The sequence below is a fragment of the Azolla caroliniana genome, unplaced genomic scaffold (genome assembly GCF_043228905.1).
Source record: "Azolla caroliniana isolate FFs.n. ecotype wild unplaced genomic scaffold, voAzoCaro1.0.p SCAF_11, whole genome shotgun sequence".
Classification (NCBI taxonomy): domain Eukaryota; kingdom Viridiplantae; phylum Streptophyta; class Polypodiopsida; order Salviniales; family Salviniaceae; genus Azolla; species Azolla caroliniana.
In genome coordinates this window covers 2,164,545-2,187,213 of record NW_028230446.1, presented here as the reverse complement: position 1 = coordinate 2,187,213, position 22,669 = coordinate 2,164,545, and the positions used below count along the sequence as shown (strand labels likewise).

The 22,669-nt window shown below is 40.4% G+C and overlaps 3 protein-coding genes and 1 pseudogene across 4 annotated transcripts; 1 reads left to right on the top strand and 3 right to left on the bottom strand.

Moving 5' to 3' along the window:
• Positions 1 to 978: 978 nt before the first annotated feature.
• Positions 979 to 5,918, top strand: LOC147857556 (Nucleotide/sugar transporter family protein). Its single transcript, XM_087327650.1, has 11 exons — positions 979 to 1,443; positions 2,484 to 2,560; positions 2,656 to 2,811; positions 2,911 to 3,044; positions 4,098 to 4,228; positions 4,313 to 4,357; positions 4,504 to 4,601; positions 4,691 to 4,798; positions 5,078 to 5,134; positions 5,227 to 5,314; positions 5,649 to 5,918. The coding sequence occupies exons 1-10, from the start codon at positions 1,329 to 1,331 to the stop codon at positions 5,299 to 5,301; spliced, it is 996 nt and encodes a 331-aa protein (XP_087183776.1). The 5' UTR covers positions 979 to 1,328; the 3' UTR covers positions 5,302 to 5,314; positions 5,649 to 5,918.
• Positions 5,919 to 7,177: 1,259 nt separating this feature from the next.
• On the bottom strand, positions 7,178 to 8,593 carry LOC147857555 (putative aldo-keto reductase 3; annotated as a pseudogene). Its single transcript, XR_015530451.1, has 5 exons — positions 8,558 to 8,593; positions 8,085 to 8,282; positions 7,794 to 7,966; positions 7,563 to 7,672; positions 7,178 to 7,472 (listed from the first exon to the last, which is right to left on the bottom strand). The product of XR_015530451.1 is annotated as a putative aldo-keto reductase 3 (transcript).
• Positions 8,594 to 11,527: 2,934 nt separating this feature from the next.
• LOC147857554 (auxin-induced protein PCNT115-like) lies at positions 11,528 to 13,758 on the bottom strand. Its single transcript, XM_087326950.1, has 5 exons — positions 13,512 to 13,758; positions 12,786 to 12,983; positions 12,502 to 12,674; positions 12,282 to 12,384; positions 11,528 to 12,194 (listed from the first exon to the last, which is right to left on the bottom strand). The coding sequence occupies exons 1-5, from the start codon at positions 13,722 to 13,724 to the stop codon at positions 11,853 to 11,855; spliced, it is 1,029 nt and encodes a 342-aa protein (XP_087183076.1). The 5' UTR covers positions 13,725 to 13,758; the 3' UTR covers positions 11,528 to 11,852.
• Positions 13,759 to 15,956: 2,198 nt separating this feature from the next.
• LOC147857553 (pentatricopeptide repeat-containing protein At3g09040, mitochondrial-like) lies at positions 15,957 to 19,465 on the bottom strand. The gene has a single exon (XM_087327893.1). The coding sequence runs from the start codon at positions 19,243 to 19,245 to the stop codon at positions 16,945 to 16,947; it is 2,301 nt and encodes a 766-aa protein (XP_087184019.1). The 5' UTR covers positions 19,246 to 19,465; the 3' UTR covers positions 15,957 to 16,944.
• Between the last annotated feature and the right edge of the window lie 3,204 nt (positions 19,466 to 22,669).

The following is a 22,669-nucleotide window of genomic DNA, read 5'->3' as shown; positions in this document are numbered from 1 at the left end:
ATTCACAAACTCATTTCAACATGATTCAAGCATACAATTATTTAGAGAACGTGACAAATCTCTATGGTAAATCTATGATCAATAACTACAAACTTTATTGGCAACTTCACTTTCAAAGTTATTACAGGTAAACCAAATGTGCATGCATCCACATTATGGTGAAAATATAGAAAATATATATCAACATCCACACATTCTGTAAAGGGGCACATAAGACTCAAAAAATGACCCACTGTGATCAAAAGACTTACAAAAAACCCTAACACTTCAAACATCTAGTAGTCCTTAGAACACGCATCTACCCCTCACCTCTAACCAATCGTTTGAGGCTCGTCGAAGCATCCACATCGCTTTCTCCCTTGTCAAGCTAGCGGCATCACCCATTTTCGAGTTGATCAATCCAATCAAACTTTAGCCGTTTTGATAATTATCTTCTTGACTTATATCTAAGGCAACACACTCATCAATTATTTGTTCAAGCGTGGCAGGCGAATGTAGCAGTACACTTGGTTTGTCGAAGAGCGCAAAGACACAAATCCTTCTTGGGACAATACTTGGGTCTGTCGACGTGCCATCACCTAGGCTCTACCCCCAATGGTTATAAATCTCTTTCACGATGCATTCTGCCTCTTTCTTCTCGGTTCCGAGAGCGGAAGTGAAGCCACCGCAAACAACCCATCTCATCACAAAGACCGTGAGAAGGTATTTGTTGCGATCCGTCTCGCGAAGAATCAACATGTTGTCGATGTATCGGCACAACAAGAGTGTGATGGTCTGACCAGAGAGAGTTTTCTCTAGTGTCTAAAGGGACCCAAAAGAAGAAGAAGAAGAAGAAGAAGAAGAAGTAGAAGAAGAAGAAGAAGGAACTACAATTACTACAGTCTACAACAAAAAAGCAAGAAAAGCACTGGCACACACAGTGAAAAGTTAAAACCCACAATATATATATATGTATGTATGTATATGTATATATAGCCATTTGGTCAGATCGATTCGATCTATCCTTTGAATCAATCTATACCTCTGTTAGCCCTACTTTTTCCATTCCTCTCGGAGACCTCTGAGAAAAACTCTAGGCCTAAAGGAGCTCTGCAATCCAAATAGAACACCTCAGGATCCATGGAGAAGCCCCAATAGCAAGGATTCATAATTACACAGCCGTGGATGTATGCATATCCTAGAAGCAAAATACGCACACACAAAAAGAGAGAGTCAGAGATGGATAAGTAATCGTTTTGAAGGAATTTGGTTTGTTTTGTGGGCAAATTTCTCTATGAGATAGTGATTTTGGCCTTCAAAGGGAAAGGTCATCAAAGTTCTTCTAAGTAATGGATAAGTCAAATGGAAATCTTCCTATCTCACTTAAAAAAGACGATGGTATCAGAAGCACTCCAATGAGCCGGAGAGGAATAAGCGCGGCCGGAGCATACATGGGTTGTGCAGGTAAAAACTGCTTATCATTAAATGAGTACAATCCTTATGTATGCATATAGTGTTGTATTATAAGGTCAATTGATGTGGTCAAGCTATGAGATTACTTTGTAAAATTAGGCTTTAGGTCAAAGTATAAAGTCAAGCTGAAAAGCCTAGCATATTTCATGAGATTTTTGTTGGCGGTTTATACTTATTGATCATAAAAAGATAAGCTTGTTTATTGGCTCTTGGTAATCCCATGAAAGGCTATGAAGTTGGTCTTGGGTGAATGTAAAAGAGGTCTCTGAGATCCAAAAATGGCCAAAGAGGAATATGAGACCCAAAAGTGCTACGAACATGATATCATATGATAATATCTCATCAAAAACTCCATCACCTATAATTGAAACTGCAAAGAAACGTAGTAAGAGGGTGACAAATACTAACTTGGAGATGTCAAATTAATGCAGTGATATAATATAGGAGTACAATCATTGTTCTAAATCATCCCAACTAACCCTATTTTGTAATGTATCTTGTACCGGTCCCTTTAGTCTGGCGAATGCATTTTCTGATCATCAATGGATGGTACAGAGAGATCTGGAGAGAAACTGACAATGGTGTACGTCTGGCTGTGATATCAACATCTCGATAGCACATTAGAGCATGAGTGGTTTGCTTTTCTCATGTCAAGATCACTTCGTACTCTTGATATCTGATGTAAGGATATGGGAATACTGGTAGTGAAACTGAAACTGAAACTCAAAAGGCTTGAAGAGTGGAAGTCGTGCATATCATGTCATTATTCTCTTTGAGGGTAGTAAAAGCTGTTCTTATTGTTGGATCTGTCTATCCCTTTCTCAATGAAGATCAGATAGGTGTTTGCCTATGTCATAATCTCCTTGGTGTATTGGTTGTGCAAGAGAATAGTATCTCTGGATCTCATGATTTGGTAGGCTGAGCATCTACATGTGTTGTGTTCCATTGTCTTTTTCATAGATTTTTTGAAATGTTATATCTTAATCTGCCCCTGAACGTCTTTACTTACATGAACTCTTTGCTTTCTACAGTTTTACTGGTGATGTTCAACAAGGCTGCACTCTCATCATATGGTTTTCCATGCGCAAACTTTATTACCTTGCTTCAGGTGAGAACTTTAATACTCAATTGGCTCTACTTAGAGTACAAGAGCCTTTGCAATGAAATTTTATTACAATCAGAAGCATATTTTATCTTGTCCAGATGATTTGTTCCAGTATCCTGCTATTTATATTAAGATCATGGAATGTTATCAACTTTGGGAAAGATCCAAAGACAGACATTTATATCAAAGGACTTGTACCGTATAGCACACTAATAAAAACTTCCCCTCTCTCTGTGGCATACCTATTCTACATGGTTAGTGTTGTAGTTCTGTTTCTGCTTTCATATTTTTAAACTTCTTGAGTGACACAAGAACTGGAATTGCAACTAAAGTTTGCATTTAAATGGTTTCAGATTGTTGGCATGGCATCGATAAGAGGTGTCAATGTGCCAATGTATACAACTTTACGGAGGACAACAGTATTTTTCACCATGTTAATAGAATATATACTTGCAGGACAAAAATATTCCAGATATGTTATCGCGAGGTAATCTAACCTTTCTTAGGAAACTGGTGGTATAGGTGAATATGTAAATCCTGTTTGAGAGGTACTAAGCCTGAAGTATGGTTCATGTAATTGAAATTTAAACTACATTTCTATTGTTCAAGACTGTCTGCGAAGTAAGACATGGAGCTCTGTAAAATTTTAGTTGTTCCTATAAATTCAAAATCTAAAACATTATTGTAAAACCATGGGAAAGAAAAAAAATATGGATCTTCATTAAAAAGTGACTGGGATTCTTGCTAGGATCCAAGTGGTTTTGAAAGTTGATATGAGTTTTGAGCTGTACTCCTTACTGACTCACTGCTAAGATAAACTCATCCAAGCATCCCTATCTAGCTTGGGTCGCTTATATAAATTCATTACAGGGCATGTAAACTGAGACAATGAGAATAAGTAGATCGTGTTGACCTGTTGTCTCAACTACCTCTCTTATAAAATATTCAATTTGTTTCATGAGTCTCAGGTGCAACCCACAAGAACATAACTCTATCGTTGGATGATATCGGATGTCCAAAAATGCATGTGATGATATATTAAATAATATATAACAAACTGTTCGTGGCGTGAGTTGGGCTAATATTACTTGGATAAACCTACTCCTTTGGCATTGATCATTATGTGGAGCTCATAGTTTCCAGATACAATGTATTCTGAGGTAAGATTGCTTTTGATGAAATAAGTCGTGGTGTACCTTGGGGCATCGCTCACATGAGTAGGAATCTTAGTTTTCAGAAACATGGTGCTGGAATGAACATTTGTAAGACATTCTAGAAACTCCTGAAACTGTGTTTCAAGCTTTTGCTTTTTGGATGTGTGGCCAATGTTATAGCAGTGTCATTCTTTTCCCCAATACTACATATTTAGGATTCTATGGGCACACCCTTATTCCTAATGTTTTATATGCATGCAAGTGTGCTTGTTGCGTGTGAAACTATTCATGAATCTGAGTTCATGGTACTAAAAATTTGCATGTATATTCTGATACAAGTGCATAGAATCCAGATGGCGACTGATTCTTTTTTTTCTTGCTACCAGTGTTGGAATCATAGTCTTGGGTGCGTTTGTAGCTGGTTCACGAGATCTGTCTTTCAATTTGCAAGGTTACATGGTGGTTCTGCTATCAAATTTGACAACTGCTATATATCTCTCAACCATCTCTCATTTTGGTGAGCCATCCTTTTCTATCAGTATCTATTTCTTAGATTTATAAATATCTAACACCAGCCTGTACTGATATTTTGAATGACCAGGTAAAACAAGTGGGCTCAACAGTTTTGGTCTTATGTGGTGTAATGGTATGCTTCTAAACTGAAATGTAAGCTATTTTTATATATCCTCCGCAAGGGTACTTGGAAGGGTATGAGTAAGAATCAAGGAATATGATTTATAAAGGTACTTGGAAGTGTATGAATAAGAATAAGGAATATGATCTTCATGACAGGTATGATCTGTGGACCCGTATTAGCAGTATGGGCAATTATAAGTGGAGATTTAGAGAGAACCATGAATTTTCCTCGAGTGTCGGAAACAGGGTTTCAAGTATGGTTTTGGTGCTTGAATAACTTTTTGTTGTTTTGTTTCTGTTTTAGTCCATTTTGTACTTATTGGTGCCATCTTTTCTGCTGTAGCTTGTTGTGTTGGCTTCATGCATTTTGGCATTCTTCTTGAATTATACAATCTTTTTGAATACAACACTTAACTCTCCCTTGACTCAAACAATTTGTGGGAATCTGAAGGTAAATTTACTGTCACTCTTTGTTTATTATTTGTTTTTTTTTTAACAAAAGAAACTTTGTCGGAGATATTTCCTGTGTGTGTGAAAGTTTTGATGGTTCTATCTCAATCTTTCGATCTTGATCTTGACCCCAATATCCCTGTCCCAATCCCTGGGATATTGATATTCCTATTCCTATCGCTAACCTTATCCCTACCCTATTATCTATTATCTTATAGATGATTGCATTTATTTGCTAAAGCTCATCAAATGTTTATTTATATTATTGTCTTATTTTCAGGACTTGCTTACTGTGGTATTAGGGTGGGTATGGTTTGGAGGTTTACCATTTGACTGGGTAAATGTTGTTTTACTGAATAGTGAGAGTGTTTCCTTGGGTTTTTTACATAAATATAATCTTCCTGACTGCATCTTTTTTTTATGCTGAAGTTAAATGTTTTAGGTCAGCTTCTTGGTTTCTCTGGATCAGGACTATATGCATTTTGCAAGCTTAAAGGAAAGTGAATAATATATAAAGGTAAATAAAAAGTATATGATTTACTATGCTGTTTTTTGTAAAATCGCGTTTTCTTTTTCCTGGCAAATGCTTTAATGTTTTAGTGATACAATTATAAGCTTAATCACGTTTTCTTTTTCCTTTTGACAAATGCTTTAATGTTTTAGTTATGCAACTATAAGCTTTCCATTACTCTATTCACTTCACCTTTAAGTTAAAGTTATATTATTTATACAGACACTTCTATTGTTATGCAATTATAAGCGTTCTGTCACATAACTTTTGTTACCTTGAGAGGCATGTCCAGAAGCATGAATGGGTTTATTACCCTTTTCATTATGATGTATTTGAACAGGTACTAACTGGTGATAGAAGTGAGGAATGGAAATTTTGGAGCAAAAGAGATGTATTTCCAAGTTTTTTGTACTATAAGAAAAAAAAAGTCTATATCTATATAGATATAGATATGTCTCGAAAAATGAGGTCATTCCCTAAACAATGTGGCGTTCACGTTTTTCTTGTCGCTTTGTTAGGGGGGAGGTAACAAAAAGACATGTCACACCCCATACAATGAAAAATGCTGTAACTTATACCATCAAAATTTAACATCATTATTTTATTTGAAGCTCATTCACTACAGAAGATATATTGTAGTTCACTTAACAAGGAGGGTAAACCCCAATCGTTTAAGCCATCTTCATTCAAAATGGGCTCAAGTTTGCTCTTTGTTTTCTCAAGGAATCGGTGACTTGTAATTGTTAAAGTGCATCATAACATACTTCGATAATGTTAATAGCCAAATAATGTGGCTAATATACTTTTCCTTGATGCTTCCTATGTTTCTTTGATGCTTCCTATGTTTCTTGTCATTTGGTATTCTGTAAGTTACATACATTCGAGGAATCCAAACTTTCTACTTTGAACTATTAAATGCTTAGCTTTTTACAACATGGATATGCCATCAGATCTCGATATAAGAATAGTTGAATTGTGCGAGATAAAATGATTGATTCATCTAAGTGAGGTCAATGGCAATAATAGGTATTGCCATAGACAACCCACATTTCAATCCATCAATGATGAATGTATAAGTTTGAGAGGTTACTTCTCTCAAGTTCAATAGGTTTAGATGATGCACTACCATTTTTGGAATGATGATCAGGCAGAAGTTATTCCGTAGGTTAATCAAAGGTTCATATATTGCTGGCCTCTGTTGTGAAGTTAGATAAGGTTTTCAAAATGCAAACTAGATGATTCTTTGTCAGAAAACCACACCAAAAATCCACTTTGTCCTACCCAAATTGATTGGAAGGTTCTCGTTGCTATACCTTGTAGAAAGCCCCTGGACTTTCTCCATTGTTCGTTGCCCAACCATATGATGACCATTTATTTTGCCCAGGAATTTATTGAGGATTGGGTGTATCAGCCTAACACCTCTAATTTCAAATAATAATATATTGACTTTAGTTTAGCGTAAATGTCCCAAATGCAAAATTGATAATTCTATTTATAGTGATAATTTCTCTTAATTAATAGAGTGAAAGTATATGAGGATATGTTCAATAGTGCATTGTCCATGTTCCTTGGCAAAAACCTACAATTTACCTGTAACAAAACTCCAGACTTAAAGATTGAAATATAGTTTTTTGGTTCTGACAATCGTTGGACAGGAAGGACAAGAAGGATTTTGATTCATGCCAAAATTCAACCCACAAGAGGATACTTTAATGTTCATTCTTGTAGGGATAAATTCCAGACCTAAAATATAATGGATGTTTTTTATAACTATGATTGAAGCATTAAGAAACATAACCCATGAAACACCAAAATCTTTGCCAAGAAACAATCCCAGATCTCTTTTGTAGCATTCAACAAAGCACTTATGATGTTATATTGATTTATTCATGCCAAGACTGGACACTAAACTTCAGATATTTTTTATGGCAACAATGATTCATGAAACACAACTAATCTTTGCCAGCAAATAATTGCAGATATTTTTTGTTGCATTTGGCAGATCCCTTATGATGTTATATTGGTTAATTCAAGCCTTGATGTTGTAACGACACCAATGCAAGTTGGCCTGGTGTACACCCAACTCTAGAAGAAATCTCATTCAACTTCACAAACAACTCCACATTATGGTCCAGATTGTCAGAAGCAATCTTGATTGTGATGTCTAAATAACAATAAGAAGATAAAGGTTTAGCTCAATGCAAAAGGATTCCAGTATAGTTTTTCTTGAAGTGGAAAACATCCTGCCACTAACCTTTCGCATATCGCATATCGTTGCCAGTTAAGTTTTCAAAAATCTTCCGTCCAGCTGAGAAAAACCCTCGTCCTAGTGGACTAAAAGGCACAATACCAATACCCAGCTCCCTGTAATCATATGATTCTCAAAACAAGTAAAGAAAAAACAACTCTAAAACACAAATCAAAACCCTAGAAGAATCCAACAATCATTACCAAAACACAAACAAATGAAGGAAGGAACGAAAACCTGCAAGTCAGAATGATTTCTTGTTCTGAATCACGAGTCCACAATGACCATTCCAGTTGAACAGCTGTAATGGGGTGTATTGCATGAGCTCGCCGGATTGTAGAAGCCGAATCCTCAGAGAGGCCCAAGTACTTTACCTTCCCTTCTTCAATGAGCTTTTTCATCTCTCCAATCTAGGCATAGAAACAATGGCTTCTGACAAAAATGAGCCATTGCAACACAATGGGCATTTCTACTCTAGATCAAACATTTCTTTCTCTCCAGGGGAATGAGGAACGCTTCTAAAATTACCGTAACCTCGATTGGCACTCTAGAATCGAAGCGATGAACATAGTGTAAATCGATATAGTCCACATCCAATCTCCGTAGGCTTGCTTCACGGCATGATCGAACATAGTTTGGGTCTCCTCAGATAACATGTTTTCCATCCTCATAACAAATGCCAAATTTGGTGGCTAGCTGAACTTTATGCCGTATGCCTTTCAAAGCCTGCCATGTACCAATAGAACAAATTAATGACTATGGCAAATCTATGGGAAAAACAATACAAAAAAAACAGAGCAATGATTTAAAGATAGAAAGAAAACAGAGGAATGAATGGAAGAATCAGATTGGTTCAGGTTTAGCACACATAACATAAATGAAAAAGAAATACAGAATAATGATTTTAAAGAAAAACGAACAGATCAATGAATTATGATCGGAGTTTTAGCACACAGAAGAAGATCAAATGAATGAATGAAGAAGATAGATTGATAGCTCACCTTTCCAAGAAGGATTTTCATTTGTGTGAAGGCCATAGACATCAGATGTATCGGGGAAAGTGACGTTTTGCAAATTAAATTTACATATTAAAAATTAATTAATTCACTAAAAAAAGAACAATTACTCATTAATAGGAATATGAAAGGTCTTCAAAATCACACCTAGCAGAAAGAAAAGTTTTAATTAAAGAGTTTATGAACCATTATATTCTAATTTCTAACTTCTAAATTTAAGAGTCTATGCACTATCATCTTCATCATCCATATCTTCAAGCTCATCAATAATATCCTCATGAACATCATTTTCGTCAATAGCTTGGTTTTGCATTCTCAAAAGCCTCTCATCATCATCTTCTTTGTTGATCGTATCTAATGTTTCTTCAATTAAGGCATAATCCCCTTTCCCTTATTCTTCTAATGAGACAACGATTTGTATGTATATAAACCAATTTCTCAACATGAGCATGAGTCAATCTTATTTCTTCTTTTTGTATGTATCAATGAGAATGTGCTCCAATTTCTTTCACAAGAAGATGCACATGAACCTTGAGAAAGCACACGAATTGCAAGCCTTTTTTAGTTTGGAGTGCATGCTCCAAATGTTCCCCACCACTTAATTGCATTATGCATTCTAGTTGGATCGTTTGCCATAGGAACCTGAAAGGTACTTTTGTCTTGAGTTCTACAAGCGAGAATTCATCCAATAAAACACCACATAGATGTATATCACTATCAATATAACGCATAATAGTTTCCATCGAACTTGTATTGACCTTGTCATCAATATCTTGAATTTTTTCTCTCCAAATTGGATGCAAAATAAAACCGGTTGCATGAAATGGTGCGTGTAGCATTGTCCACCTTTGCATACATATTCCTCTAGTTTCATCAAGCATTATATGATCTACATCTTTAATGTGGTTTATTTCTTCTATCATACATTGAGTACATTCATAAATTAAAACCATGGTTGCACCTTCTCTATCCGCCAATCTAAGAACTTTTAGGATTGGCTTGCATATCTTCACTATCTTCTTCATATTTGCCCAAAAAAGAAGCATCAAGTATAATCGAAACTATTTCTTCTCCTTGTGTTTTCGATCCTTTCCATTGACACCATTGTTCACTAACCAGCATTCTTCTTAATCCACCTTTGACTCTATTATCCAAATAGTTTGAAAGCACGATAAAACTATAGGCAAACCTGGTGGTGGAAACCTTTAACAATTCCTTCTCCCTAAACTTACGAAACATTGCCAAAGAATATTGTTTTCGTGTTATAAATACGGTTATCTTTGTAGCTAATTTCAAAACATCATGAACCCAAGCACATTTTCCAATATCCTCAAACAACCAATCAAGGTAGTGACATGTGCATCTATTAAAAACATTCATGGGCCACTCTCTCGCTATCATCCTCCCAACTGCCACCCAATTTGTTGCATTGTCCAAACTTTCACAACATTATGTGCCAATCTCAAGAATAATATCCTTTAAAATCTTAAGGATATGTACTCTCCTTATTTACAATCTCCACTAGTGGCAACTGATTTCAGAAACACAGTGCCATATGCAAAAGTAGCCATGACATTAATTATAGGTCTATTCTTGGTATCTGACCAACCATCACTGGCAATAATAAATCCAACAATTGTCCATTTTCTCTAATTCACATAATCTCATTTTCATCCATCATGGTCACCTCTTCATTCAAGTGCCTTCTACGTAATTGAGTAGGAGATGGTGGCTTATAAGAAGGCCCAACAAGTGCTACTGCTTTTATCATGTCATGAAAATATGCATTTCCCACTTTTACGTCCGGTACATCCTCTACAAAAAATAAAACCTACTGATAGCTTCATCTGCATTTTTATCAACTTGCTTTTGCCATGACACTTTTAAGGGTTCAGTATTGTCTACTTTTATCTTTTTACTTGTTGATGCATTAACAAAAGTTGATGAAGGCATTTCATTGATAGATGTTGACTCCACATTCACATCAACATTTGCACAACTATTTTCATCACCAAGACTCCTCCTTAGCCCTCATAGTGCACAAAACCCATTGGGCATGGACAATAATTGGATGCACGCAAATTTGGGGATCACGAAATCTGCAGGAAGCATGGTCAACTCAGCATTGGTTGTTCAATCCACATTCTATAGCTAAATGGCCGGGATTCTGACATTGAGGACACCATAGGTCCTGTCAAAAACTAGTAGATGTTCTTGTGGAGCTGCCATCCATCGAAGCTGCCACCATTCCAACTCCGAAATCCCCCTGCGCCAATCTCGTGGTAGCCAGCTGTTTGTTGTGCCATGACGATGAAGTCCTTGCGAGCAATTGTGTCTGGATTCTGTGAGCTGAGCATGGTGCATTAATTCATGGGCATTGCTTGTAAAAAGATTTCTGTTGAGGACGGCATCAGTTGATCAGAATGCTGTTTTGATCTGCTGGTGTGCAAGAATAAACCGTACAATGAAATCCCTCACCCATTCGCTGGGTTTCATCCTCGACTGTGGGCATCACTGCATCCTCCTCTGGTGTAGCATACCCTGATGGCAAGCCTGACTCACAATAGTCCTCCTGTGTGGCAGTTCCCAGTTCTGTTGTTGTTGTGCCTACCCCCTGGATGATGTTGCTGCATGGGTCTCGTTGTCATCTCCTGATTCTTTTAATCTTTGTCGACACTTTGCATCATATGCTAACCAATGTTTTGTGGCGGAGTCTGATGCCAACTTCTCACGTTCTCCTTGCCCACGACAAGTTTCTGGAGATTTCCTGGACGTCTGTCTTGTTCATGCTTTGTTATGTTGCACACACGGTAAGCCTTCTGAGAAGAAGTACCATCGTGGGCCACCAAGTGTTATCCGCCTAGGAACAACAATACCCAATGCCGGATAACATGATCACTTAGTAACAGTAAATCACATACACAGACAACCTGCTTCAATCATTCACAAATATGAAAAGAAAACAAATATAGGTTCTCTATTATCATTCCCCCCTGGTTCTATTCGCCTAGAGACAGTTATAGAGACAACAGCTGGGTGAACAGTCACACCCGTTCGAAAGGTGGTTAGGAAATATACTAATAATATATGAAAATACAAAATAATACATAAGGGTGTCTTTAGGCCTTAACATTGTTCGTCATTTGGTAGAACATCTATCATAAAAAGATGTTTTATTGAATTATTCAAGCCAAGACCAGACACTCAACTTCAGAATACAAAAATGATTCTGGACAAGTTCTAGAATCTGGAGAATTCCCCTGCGTTTTTAATACACATCTTAAAAACCATGCCATTCTGACAATGGGATGGTCTCCAACTCCATTGTGCTCATGTTCATATCTGTATATCTATCACCTTTAGCACATTGGCTGTGGAATATGGCTTCTATATCTTCGATGTCTTTCTTGGAGAGTTTAACATTGAAACAACCCACATTCTCCTCCAAGTTCTTTTTCTTTGTTGTGCCTGGAATGGGAGCCACATCATCTCCTTGATGTTGTACCCATGCTAATGCAAGTTGGCCTGGGGTACACCCAATTCTAGAAGAAATCTCACTCAACCTCACAAACAACTCCACATTATGATCGAGGTTGTCAGATGCAAATCTTGGCAGCATTGTCTAAACAACCATGAGAAGATAAAGTTAGCAAAATGAAATGGTTCTGGTACAATTTTTCTTTAAGTGAAAAACAATCCTAACACTAACCTTACGAACATCATTGCCAGTTAAGTTTTCTAAAACCTTCTGTCCAGCTGAGAAAAAACCGCGTGCTAGTGGACTAAAAGGCACGATACCAATACCCAACTCCCTGCAATCATATGCTTCTCAAAACACTAAAACACCCTCTAAAACTCAAATCAAAACACTAGAAGGATCCAACACTCTTTATCAAAACACTATAACACGTTAAGGAAGGAGCAAAAACCTGCAAGTCGGAATGATGTCTCGTTCTGAATCACGAGTCCACAATGACCATTCCAGTTGAACAGCTGTAATGGGGTGTATTGCATGAGCTCGCCGGATTGTAGAAGCCGAAGCCTCAGAGAGGCCCAAGTACTTTACCTTCCCTTCTTCAACAAGCTTTTTCATCTCTCCAATCTAGGCATAGAAACAATGGCTTCCCACAAAAATGAGCCATTGCAACATAATGGGTACTTCTACTCTAGACCAAACATTTCTTTCTTTCCAGAGGAACGCTTTTAAATTTACCGTAACCTCGATCGGCACTCTATAATCAATGCGATGAACATAGTACAAATCGATATAATCCACGTCCAGTCTCTGCAAGCTTCCTTCACAGCATGTTCGAACATAGCTCGGGTCGCCACGGAAAACACGTTTTCCATTCTCATAACAGATGCCAAATTTGGTGGCTAGCTGAACTTTATGCCGAATGCCTTTCAAAGCCTGCCATGGTACAAAACGGCAATGATGAGAATCTCCTATAGATTCTCTATTCATAGAATCTCAATTGCCCTATAATCAATTTCATTGGAGAAGCTCGCATATGATTATGAAAATCAGCTACCAGACATTGCTAATCTATGTTTATGGATAATTTGTGGATTTTCTGGTCCAGAGAAATGAATTAATTACGGGTTTCGTACACATAAGACAAGAGGAAAAAAACAAAACTCAGAGTAATGACTTAAAGGGGTAAGAAAACTGAGGAATGAATGGATTAATCCGGGTTATGTTCAGGGTTTTAGCACAAAATAAGAACCAATTTCATTGGAGAAGCTCATACACTATTACGAAAATCAGTTGCAAAACATAGCTATCCTTCCATTTATGGACTTTGAGTAGATTTTCTGGTCCCCAATAGTGAATGAATTAGGGTTTTACCCCGCTAAGAAGAATGGAAAAACATAACAAAAGACAAAAAAAACAGTAATGATTTTAAAGAAGAATGAATGGATCACGAAGATAGATTACCTTTCCGAGAAGGATTTCATTGATGTGAGGACCATAGGCATCGGCAGTGTCGAGGAAAGTGAGATTTAATTCATTCACTGCATAGCGAATGAGATCTATCATCTCCTCCTCAGGCTTGGGGGGGCCAAAGCCAAAAGACATGCCCATACATCCCAGCCCTTGAGCAGAGACCTCCAAACCCTGCGATCCAAGCTTGATGCGAGGTATCACCATCCTCTGTGTGTGTGTGTGTGTGTGTGTGTATCAAATTGGAGTAGCTCTCTGTTCCTGGCTGTTATGGCTATGGCTATGGTTCTCTGGCTCTGGCTCAGTCTCTGTTTTTAGTGGGGTGAGGAACAGAGCATGTCCTACAACTTAAGGTTTAAAAGGTTTCCTCATCAGGAAAGGTTTCCTCATGAGGAAAGGATGTCTCTAGTAATCGCCCGGCTATAGAGACACACCATCGAATATCCAATCGATCGTCCGCTTTGCCTCGTAGCTCTCACCATTACATGCGTTTTACGGGGTTGGATCCTTGTTTCATGGCACGATGCATTTCCATGGGTACAACTTGAATCTCCAAGCTGGGCATGATCATCTGATCACACGCCTTCACAACTGTTGGCTCACATTTCTCATTACTGTATCAGTCAACCAAGTGGGACTACGACAACCAGTTAGGACGACCTTTCCTTTGCGTAAGATCTCTCGTGATGAATTGCAAGAGAGGGATGATATCATCTACATCGGAAAGGAGAACCAGACTTACAAAGTGGAAGTGTATGTCGAGAGGGAACATGAACAAGAAGGTAGGCTGGTTATGGATGATCACAATCAATGATCATAGATTTCGAAGCAAGGTTATTGGTATGTCAAGTGAACAAAGGCGAAGATTACCATTGGGATGAATGCTTATGGCCAATACTTTAGGATAGTCTATCCTACAAAATGAGTTCTGATTCTGTCATGACCTTGGTGCAATTGAATTTTGCTCGCTATCATAGAAAAAATGCACCCCATCGGAATACAATGTTGTGATGAGAATGGCATAATCCTTGATTGCTTCATGGTAGCCATGTCTTGTGTACAACCTAAAACTTTAGATGTTGGTACATTGTAAATACCACTGGGAAGGACAAATCTTATCAACAACCACCCACATGTCTAAAATGTATACCAACTCCTTTACCTCCTTTGTGAAGTCCATGGGCATAACATCTTAAGATTTAATTGACACATGTGCTAGTGTCACCACCCTTTTGTAAGAGCATTGTTGAGGTGCACACAATTGAACCTCAATAATGTGGCAAGTGATGAAGGTGCTAACAACACCTTAAGGGTGGCATTACAACAAGTCCAAGTTTTGGCTTCCTAAACACGCACAAATTTCTCTGGAAGTACAAAATTCCAAACCAGCTAGAGTTTAATTTACAAAAGTTCACACACAATCTAGCAAAGCAACTTACAGTGTACATCAAGGGGTACATGCATAAACACAACGGGATTAACTCTTACACCATATAGAAAGTATCTTGTTAGACCACGAAAACACAATGTAGTTCAATGGTAATCACTCAATTTTGGTTCCCATATTCATTGTGGGTTGCCACACAATGCTCTTTACACATGGCCACCCTTTACCTTTTAGTGTCAACCAATGCCCATGCTCATTTGACAATCATGCCACTTCTTTGTCCCATGATGAAAATACCATTAACTTGGCGATGGTGCCTAGAATATACCCCCTGGAACCATCAACATGTGCTCTTGAATGAAATGCCATTAACTTGGAGGGAGCTTCCCTTGAATTGTTTGTCCCACTCAAATCTCGTTGCATGTGATATCTCCAAGATCGTGGCTCTTGGGGTCTCCAATTGAGGAAAAAATAACTCACCATGCACATATTTTCTTTAGATTCACGAATACCAAAGTTTTTTATATGACCTTTAGATCGTGGTTTCCCCCTTTCTTTCCCATCTCGTAGTTTTAGAACTCTCACATGCTTGTTGTTTTCATGACACAGGGTTGTTCCTACAACCCGTGAATACATAAGCATAGGCAATGGCACTAAGGACTAAATGCAATACCAAGGGAAGGGCAATAGCACAATGTTTGCTATAGAACTTTAGGCCTAATGACTACGCCAATGTGAAAGGGGTCTCTTACTAGTGTGTTTACTTAACTATAAAACAAATTAGGGTATTAACAGACTTCGTAGTGAGATTAATGCTCTAATGAGAGGTCGGTGAGAGTTTGCAAGATTAGGATTAGTAGCTCGAGTAATTGACAACCACTTTCATTGTGACTCATCATCAATATTGTAAATGATAGTCCAAACCCCTCGACCAACAATGCCAGAGTGGAGACACAAGTTTGATGGTATAGAGACGTGCACTCGATGTGAACAACGTGAGTTGACACATCTTTTTGGTGTCGTTACTAAGGAGTACAAGGCCAACACTTGAAGCTATGAAATTATAGTATATGTGGTAATGGCCACATTCATAATTAATGAAAGGTTTAAGTTGAATGTAAGTTGTATATACACAAGTTATTGCAAAGTTTTTTGTTGTAGTTGAATAGAGTGTAATTTTCTATGTGCCTACATAATGTCATAGCTAACCAACATTTGGTATCACACTGAAGATTTTTGGGTTTAGAGAAGCATTTGGAGTTAGTGCAGAGATTTTAGGGTTTGGCGAAGTTTGCTTACTGATTTCTACTACATATTGAGCATTCAACCATTTAACATTGTTCTATTGTTGTTGTGCCATCTTTTATAGCTCCAATTGTATGATTTTCTACTCGAACCTTCTTTTTGTTGTCTGCCATTCTTTGAGAGAGAATCAAACTTAAGTTGTAGCACTTGATCTACTTTTAGTTTATTGGACCTTTAGCACTCAGTCGGCCTTTAGCAAACTTGAGCTTTGGCCCTCTATTGACCTTTAGCATACTCAAGTTTTAGCACTCACTCCTCTAGTCGACTCGAGATTTAGCCCTTGATCGAGCTTTCACGCATGGATTGACCTCGATTGACCTTTGGATGATCTCCAAGGTTTTGCCATTGAGATTTGCATAAGCTTTGAGGGTTCATCCTCGAGTTTTGGTCAAGCTTTGAAGTCTCTCCCTCAAGCTTTGGATAAACTTCACGGTTCCATCCTCAAGCTTTGGTCAATTTCGAGGTTTCACCCTCGAGCTTTACGCTGGATCGACCTTTCAGTCCTATACAAGGATAGATTAATGGAGTTGTGCATTGAATATGTGAGAGTGTTTAAGCATCCTATCCAACGGTTGACTTTTTCTTCTTGTTCTTCGAGGCATGTTTGGAATATAGAATTCTCAATTTAAACTTCATTCCTTTCCATAGGGAGGAGGTTGTTGAATCTTCACTTTCAGCCATCATACCACGGGTTTTGTTATGTTTTCAATAAAAATAAATGATCACCATATCCATCTACAAACTGTTCTCTAGCTGATTCCCAACAAAATATTTCAATCTCATAGCTTCCACATTCTTTGCATCCACTTGCATACCAGCTGCTGCAAAGATATTGTTCATAAGTGTATAGGCTGCACCACAACCATGATCAATCTCCATTGCTTGATGAAAAGCTAATCTCCCAATTTTCACATTTCCCCATTTTCTACAAGCACCCAATAGGGCAATCCACAACTCAATATGATCCGACGATGGCAACGCCTCCATCACTTCCATCGCCTTGTCGAAGTGCCCCCCATACCCAAAACTAGTCACCATAGAAGTATGGTGCTCTAAGCTTGGGGCAATACTATATCCCTTGGACATATCAGCGAAAAGCATTTGAGCCTCATTTGTTAGACCTCCGTGATTGCATGCCTTCATGACACAAGTGAAAGTAACTTCATCTGGAGAGAGACCTTCACTTTGCATTCGTGTTAGGCATTTCAATGCTTCATGGGCTTGCCTCTCTTGTGCATACCCTGCAATGAGTGCCGACCATGAGACTACATCTCGAACAAGAAGCTGTTCCAACACTTCTTGTGCCTTTGCAAGTGCACCACATCTCGCGTACATATCCACCAAGGAAGTGCCAAGCATAGCGTCCTTCTCCTCCAACAAACCCCTAATCACAATCTCATCATGCATTTGTTTTCCCTTGTCTATGGCTCCAGTATTCCCACATGCCTTCAAGATGCAGACAAACGTAGCTGCGGTCGGAGAGAGACCCTCTTTTCCCATATATTCATAACAATTCAGAGCTTCATGCAATTGCCCTTGCTCGGCATATCCTGTGATGAGAGCAACCCAAGACACTATGTCTCGCTCGGGAAGCTCATCGAGCACTTGTTGTGCTTTAGCTAGATCTCCACATTTCACATACATATCCACCAAAGCAGTGCCGAGGACGGTATCATTCTTCAACAATCCCCTCCTTACCATCTCATTATGAATTTTTTTGCCTTTGTCGATAGCTCTTGCAATACCGCAAGCCTTCAAGATGCAAACGAAGGTCACCACATCCGGAGAGATGCCTTCATTTTGCATCCATTCAAAGCATGTGAGAGCCTCTTGGCTTTGCCCTTCTTGGACATACCCTGCAATTAGTGAGGACCACGAAACAACGTTATGAATAGGAAGCTCTCGGAGAGCTTCTAGTGCTTTTGCCAACATACCACATTTAGCATACATATCAACCAGAGCATTACCCAGCACAATATCCTTCTTGAGAAAGCCCCTACTCACAATATCCTCATGAATTCGTTCGCCTATGTCTAACAATCCTATGCTTCCACAAGCTTTCAAAACACAAGTCAAAGTTGTCGCGTCTGGGGAGAGACCCTCATTTTGCATACATTGAAAACAATTTAGTGCTTTATAATTTTGATATTCTTGCACATACCCACCAATCAGTGCATTCCAAGCGACGATGTCTTTTATAGGAAGCTCCTCAAACACCTCTTGTGCTTTTTCTAGGACACCACATTTGGCATACATATCAACCAATGCAACCCCAATCACCATATTCTCCTTCGCCAACAAACCCCTACTCACAATCTCGTCATGAATTTGTATACCCTTATCAATTGATCGTGTACTACTGCAAGCCTTTAGGGCACCAACAAAGGAGATAGTGTCTAGATCAACGCCCTCACTTTGCATTCTTTCGAAACAATTCAGTGCTTCATGACTTTGTCCTTGTTGGGCATATCCAGCCATTAAGCCCGACCAAGTGACAGCATTTCGGATCGGAAGATCTTCAATCACCTCTTGTGCTTTCACAAGCATCCCACATTTGGCATACATATCAACCAAAGCATTACCAAGCATGACATCCTTCCTAAGTAAACCTCTACTCACAACCTTTTCATGAACTTCTTTCCCCTTCTCTACAGCCCCAACGCAACCGCAAGCTTTCAAGATTGAAGTGAAAGTAACCACATCTGGAAAGAGACCCTCTCTTTGCATTTCTTCATAGCAGGAGAAAGCTTCATGGCCATGGCCAAGCTTTGCATATCCAGATATCAGGGCATTCCAAGCGGTGATATGCCTACGAGGAATTTCTTCAAGGACCTGTCTTGCTTTTGATAAAGCACCACATTTGGCATACATATTGATCAAAGCGCTGGATAGGTAATGACTATGGCTCAACAACCCACCTCCTCTTTTCATCAGAAGGGCATGCAATTGAGCGCCCATGATAAGGTCTCTGTTCTTGGCACATGCCTTGAGCAAGGAAACAATGGTGAATTCTTCCTTCTCTATCATTCTTATCATCTTTGTTGAGATCCTCCATTCTCAAGAATCCCCCGAGTTTCCCTCTAATCTCCCTGTATTTCCTCTCAAAGTGCCCATGTCTTGTTTTTGAAAATTGAAATTCACAAAAAAACATGACTATGGCTCCTCTTGTTTCTCATTATCTCAAAATAATGCCCCTCCAGTTTCTATTCGAAGTTCCTCGTAGTTGCATCACTAAACCAAGATTGAGCAGGCGAGACGAGGGGTCTCTCTACCCTATGACACATACAAAATGGTTCTTCCCTGTGGCATACATACATAATGGTAGGCGTGATAGTTCGTTGTTGTAAAAGATTGCTTGCGGAAGCGTTAGAAAGAACAATACACAGAGAGAGAGAGAGAGAGAGTACGCGGGAGAGATAGAGAGAGAGACAGCAAGACACTATTTTTCAAAATTATATGAATACTCTGTGCTCTGTATCTACAACGCGCCCATCAACGCTATTTATACAAGTCCACACAGGACTGTTAGAAGTACGGTGTACTTCAATGCTCACACGATCATCTGACACTAACTACGAGACTATAACTGCCTAGTAGTCTAACCTATACTAGGTTTCCAGTTACGGATTGGATCCGGCATACCGGCTCCCCAGCTCACCGGTCCTTACTGCTTACCGGCTCGGTTGCTCACCCGCATACCGATTCATCTCGATTACCGGCTCAGGCTTATTCAGCCGATCCGGCTCCGGTTGAGCTTGCCGCTCAACACTCCCCCTCAAGCTCAACCTGAGGTAGGGTCGTAGTGTCAACGTCTGTGGCAACCGGTTCTTCCAACCAACTTCTCCTGGCGTCGCTTCGCCTTGCTCGCGCTCCTTGTCCGGTCCGGTCCCGTTTGCCGCGACCCCTTTGGTTCTGTGCGCCTCGACCTTCGGCATGTCTGCTCAATAGGCCCATCTCAACTCCTTCGCTGCTATGACTCCGGCGCTTGCCGATCCATCGGTTCCACCGCGATGGCATCGACTTCCGCTGCGTCCGTGTCTCCTTGGCCTCTCGTTGATCTGACTCATCCGGATCCGTCTGTTGATCCGAATCGGTTGTCTCTGACTCGTTCCAGCTCTTGTCTGAATCGGTATCCTCCGATTCGATTTTCGGCTTCAGGCCTTTCACCACATCGGACCACGTCCGGATCTTGGCCTTCTCCGTGCTTCCCTTGGCTTCTTCAGCTGGTTCACCGAAGTCGAATTCTTCATTCGACTCCGCATCATGGCCATTACGATCATGATGACCTCCACACAACATGCACTTCTCTTCTTGAGTGTACACTTCTTCTTCACATCCGCTTACTCCGACCTGTTCGGATGTGCCGACTTCCTTCGTCGACTCAGCTTCATTTTTCTTCTTGTCTCCACCTCTACCAATTCTTCTCTTACCTACGGGTTCAACCGTTTTTTTGCCTTTGCCCGTTTCGGTAGTGTCTTTGCCCTTGCGTCTCCCCCTCAAGTGCGGCACGTCGAGATGTTGAACACCAAGCATTTCGGTAAAGTGCTGCAACTTGTCCGACCCGAGCAGCTTGGTGAAGATGTCAGCAACTTGTCGATCTGTGTGAACATACCGTAGTTCAACTTCACCGCTCAGGACCCGCTCACGCACGAAGTGATAATGCACTTCTATGTGCTTTGTGTGAGCATGGAACACAGGGTTCTTGGCGAGCTGCATGCTGCTGAGGTTATCGCAGTAGATCAGGATCGGGGTCGGCACCTCGATCCGTAGGTCTTGCAGTAGTTGCCGAAGCCAAATGGCTTCGCAAGTGGCAACGGTCACGCCTCGGTATTCAGCCTCGGTGCTGATAGAGCCACTGTTGCTTGCTTTTTGCTGCTCCACGCAACGACCCCGCTCCCAAGAGAAAACATAAAGCCGGAAGTTGAGCGACGATCTGTTGCATCGCCAGCCCAGTCGGCATCCGTGTAGCCAACAAGCTATTCGGTTATACCTTGCTGGTATAAGAGCCCCCGGTCCTTAGTGCCGCTTACATACCTCAGTATCTGTTGCGCGCACTAAAGGTGCTCCACGGTCGGCTTCTGCATGAATTGGCTTACCACTCTGACCGGATAGCTAATGTCGGGTCGGGTGATGGTCAAGTAGATCAGGCTTCCGACTATTTGTTGGAACCGTTTCTCATCGCAGGCTGATCCGGAGTTGGGACGGATCTTTTTATTCCGGTCCAGGGGTGTGGAGACAGGTCGGCATTCTGTCATGCCGAACTTGTACAATATATTCAACACATAATGGCGTTGAGAAAGCAATATGCTGCCGGGGGTGCGGATCACCTCGATCCCCAAAAAATAATGAAGGTCCCCCAAGTCCTTCATATCGAATGCGTCTGACAACTGGGACTTGACACAGTTGATTTCCGGAAGACCTAGGCCGGTGATGACTAAATCATCAACATAGAGTAAAATACATACCAGACCGTTTGAGCCTAGACGGATGAACAGGGAAGAGTCCGACTTAGAGGCAACAAACCCCATCTTTCGCAACCGGTGCGTGATCTTAGCATTCCAAGCACGGGGGGCTTGCTTCAAGCCGTACAACGACTTCCTCAACCGGCATACCGCCGACTTGTTCACCTCCGACTGAAATCCGAGGGGCTGAGTCATAAAGACTTCTTCTTCAAGATCTCCTTGAAGGAAGGCATTCTTCACATCCATCTGATGAAGATGCCACCCCCTTGCCGCAACAACCGCCAGTACCACACGGACCGTCGTCATCTTCGCTACAGGAGCGAAGGTCTCGTCGTAGTCGATTCCGTGGGTCTGCGCATATCCCTTCGCCACTAACCGGGCCTTGTACTGGTTAATTGTACCGTCGGCATTGTACTTTACCTTGTACACCCACTTGCATCCGATCGGTTTACAATGACGGGGAGGGTCAACCAGGTCCCAAGTTTCGTTGGCATCCAGTGCCTGCATTTCTTCCTCCATAGCGGCACGCCAATTTGCGTCCTTTGCCGCTTCTACGTAGCTCTCCGGCTCACGCACTTCCACGACCTTGGTCATGTACGCATAATGATGCGCCATGTACTCGTTATACCCGTACCGCTTAACGGGATTCTTCTGGCGGGTGGGCTAGCGTAACTCACCGTTACCCGGTATGAGACCCTTCTTGGCCGGTTCGGTCTTTGTTCCCGAAGATCTGACTATGTCCTTGTCGAAGTAAGATAGGTACCGATCCGACTCATCATTGCCGGTCTCAAATTCCGGCATCTTCTGCTTCCCTTTCTCTTTGCGTGTGAACCGTCTCCTCGGTTGCTTGCGCGGGGAGAGCACGACAGAGTCTCCACTACTCGTCGTCTCATCATCCGATTGGTTGGACTGATCCAGTCTCTCATTCGGTCCGCTTAACCGGAATGATTCCGGACTCTCATCTTGAGTCCCGGCTTCATCTTTCTCTACCTAGGCCG

Coding starts and splice junctions, on each gene's coding strand:
- LOC147857553 (XM_087327893.1), bottom strand. CDS start 19,245: ATGATAAGAATGATAGAGAAGGAAGAATTCACCATTGTTTCCTTGCTC.
- LOC147857554 (XM_087326950.1), bottom strand. CDS start 13,724: ATGGTGATACCTCGCATCAAGCTTGGATCGCAGGGTTTGGAGGTCTCT. Junction 12,984..13,511: donor ATGAAATCCTTCTCGGAAAG/GTAATCTATCTT, acceptor GTACCATGGCAG/GCTTTGAAAGGCATTCGGCA. Junction 12,385..12,501: donor GACATCATTCCGACTTGCAG/GTTTTTGCTCCT, acceptor ATATGATTGCAG/GGAGTTGGGTATTGGTATCG.
- LOC147857556 (XM_087327650.1), top strand. CDS start 1,329: ATGGATAAGTCAAATGGAAATCTTCCTATCTCACTTAAAAAAGACGAT. Junction 2,561..2,655: donor ACTTTATTACCTTGCTTCAG/GTGAGAACTTTA, acceptor TATCTTGTCCAG/ATGATTTGTTCCAGTATCCT. Junction 5,135..5,226: donor GAGGTTTACCATTTGACTGG/GTAAATGTTGTT, acceptor TTTATGCTGAAG/TTAAATGTTTTAGGTCAGCT.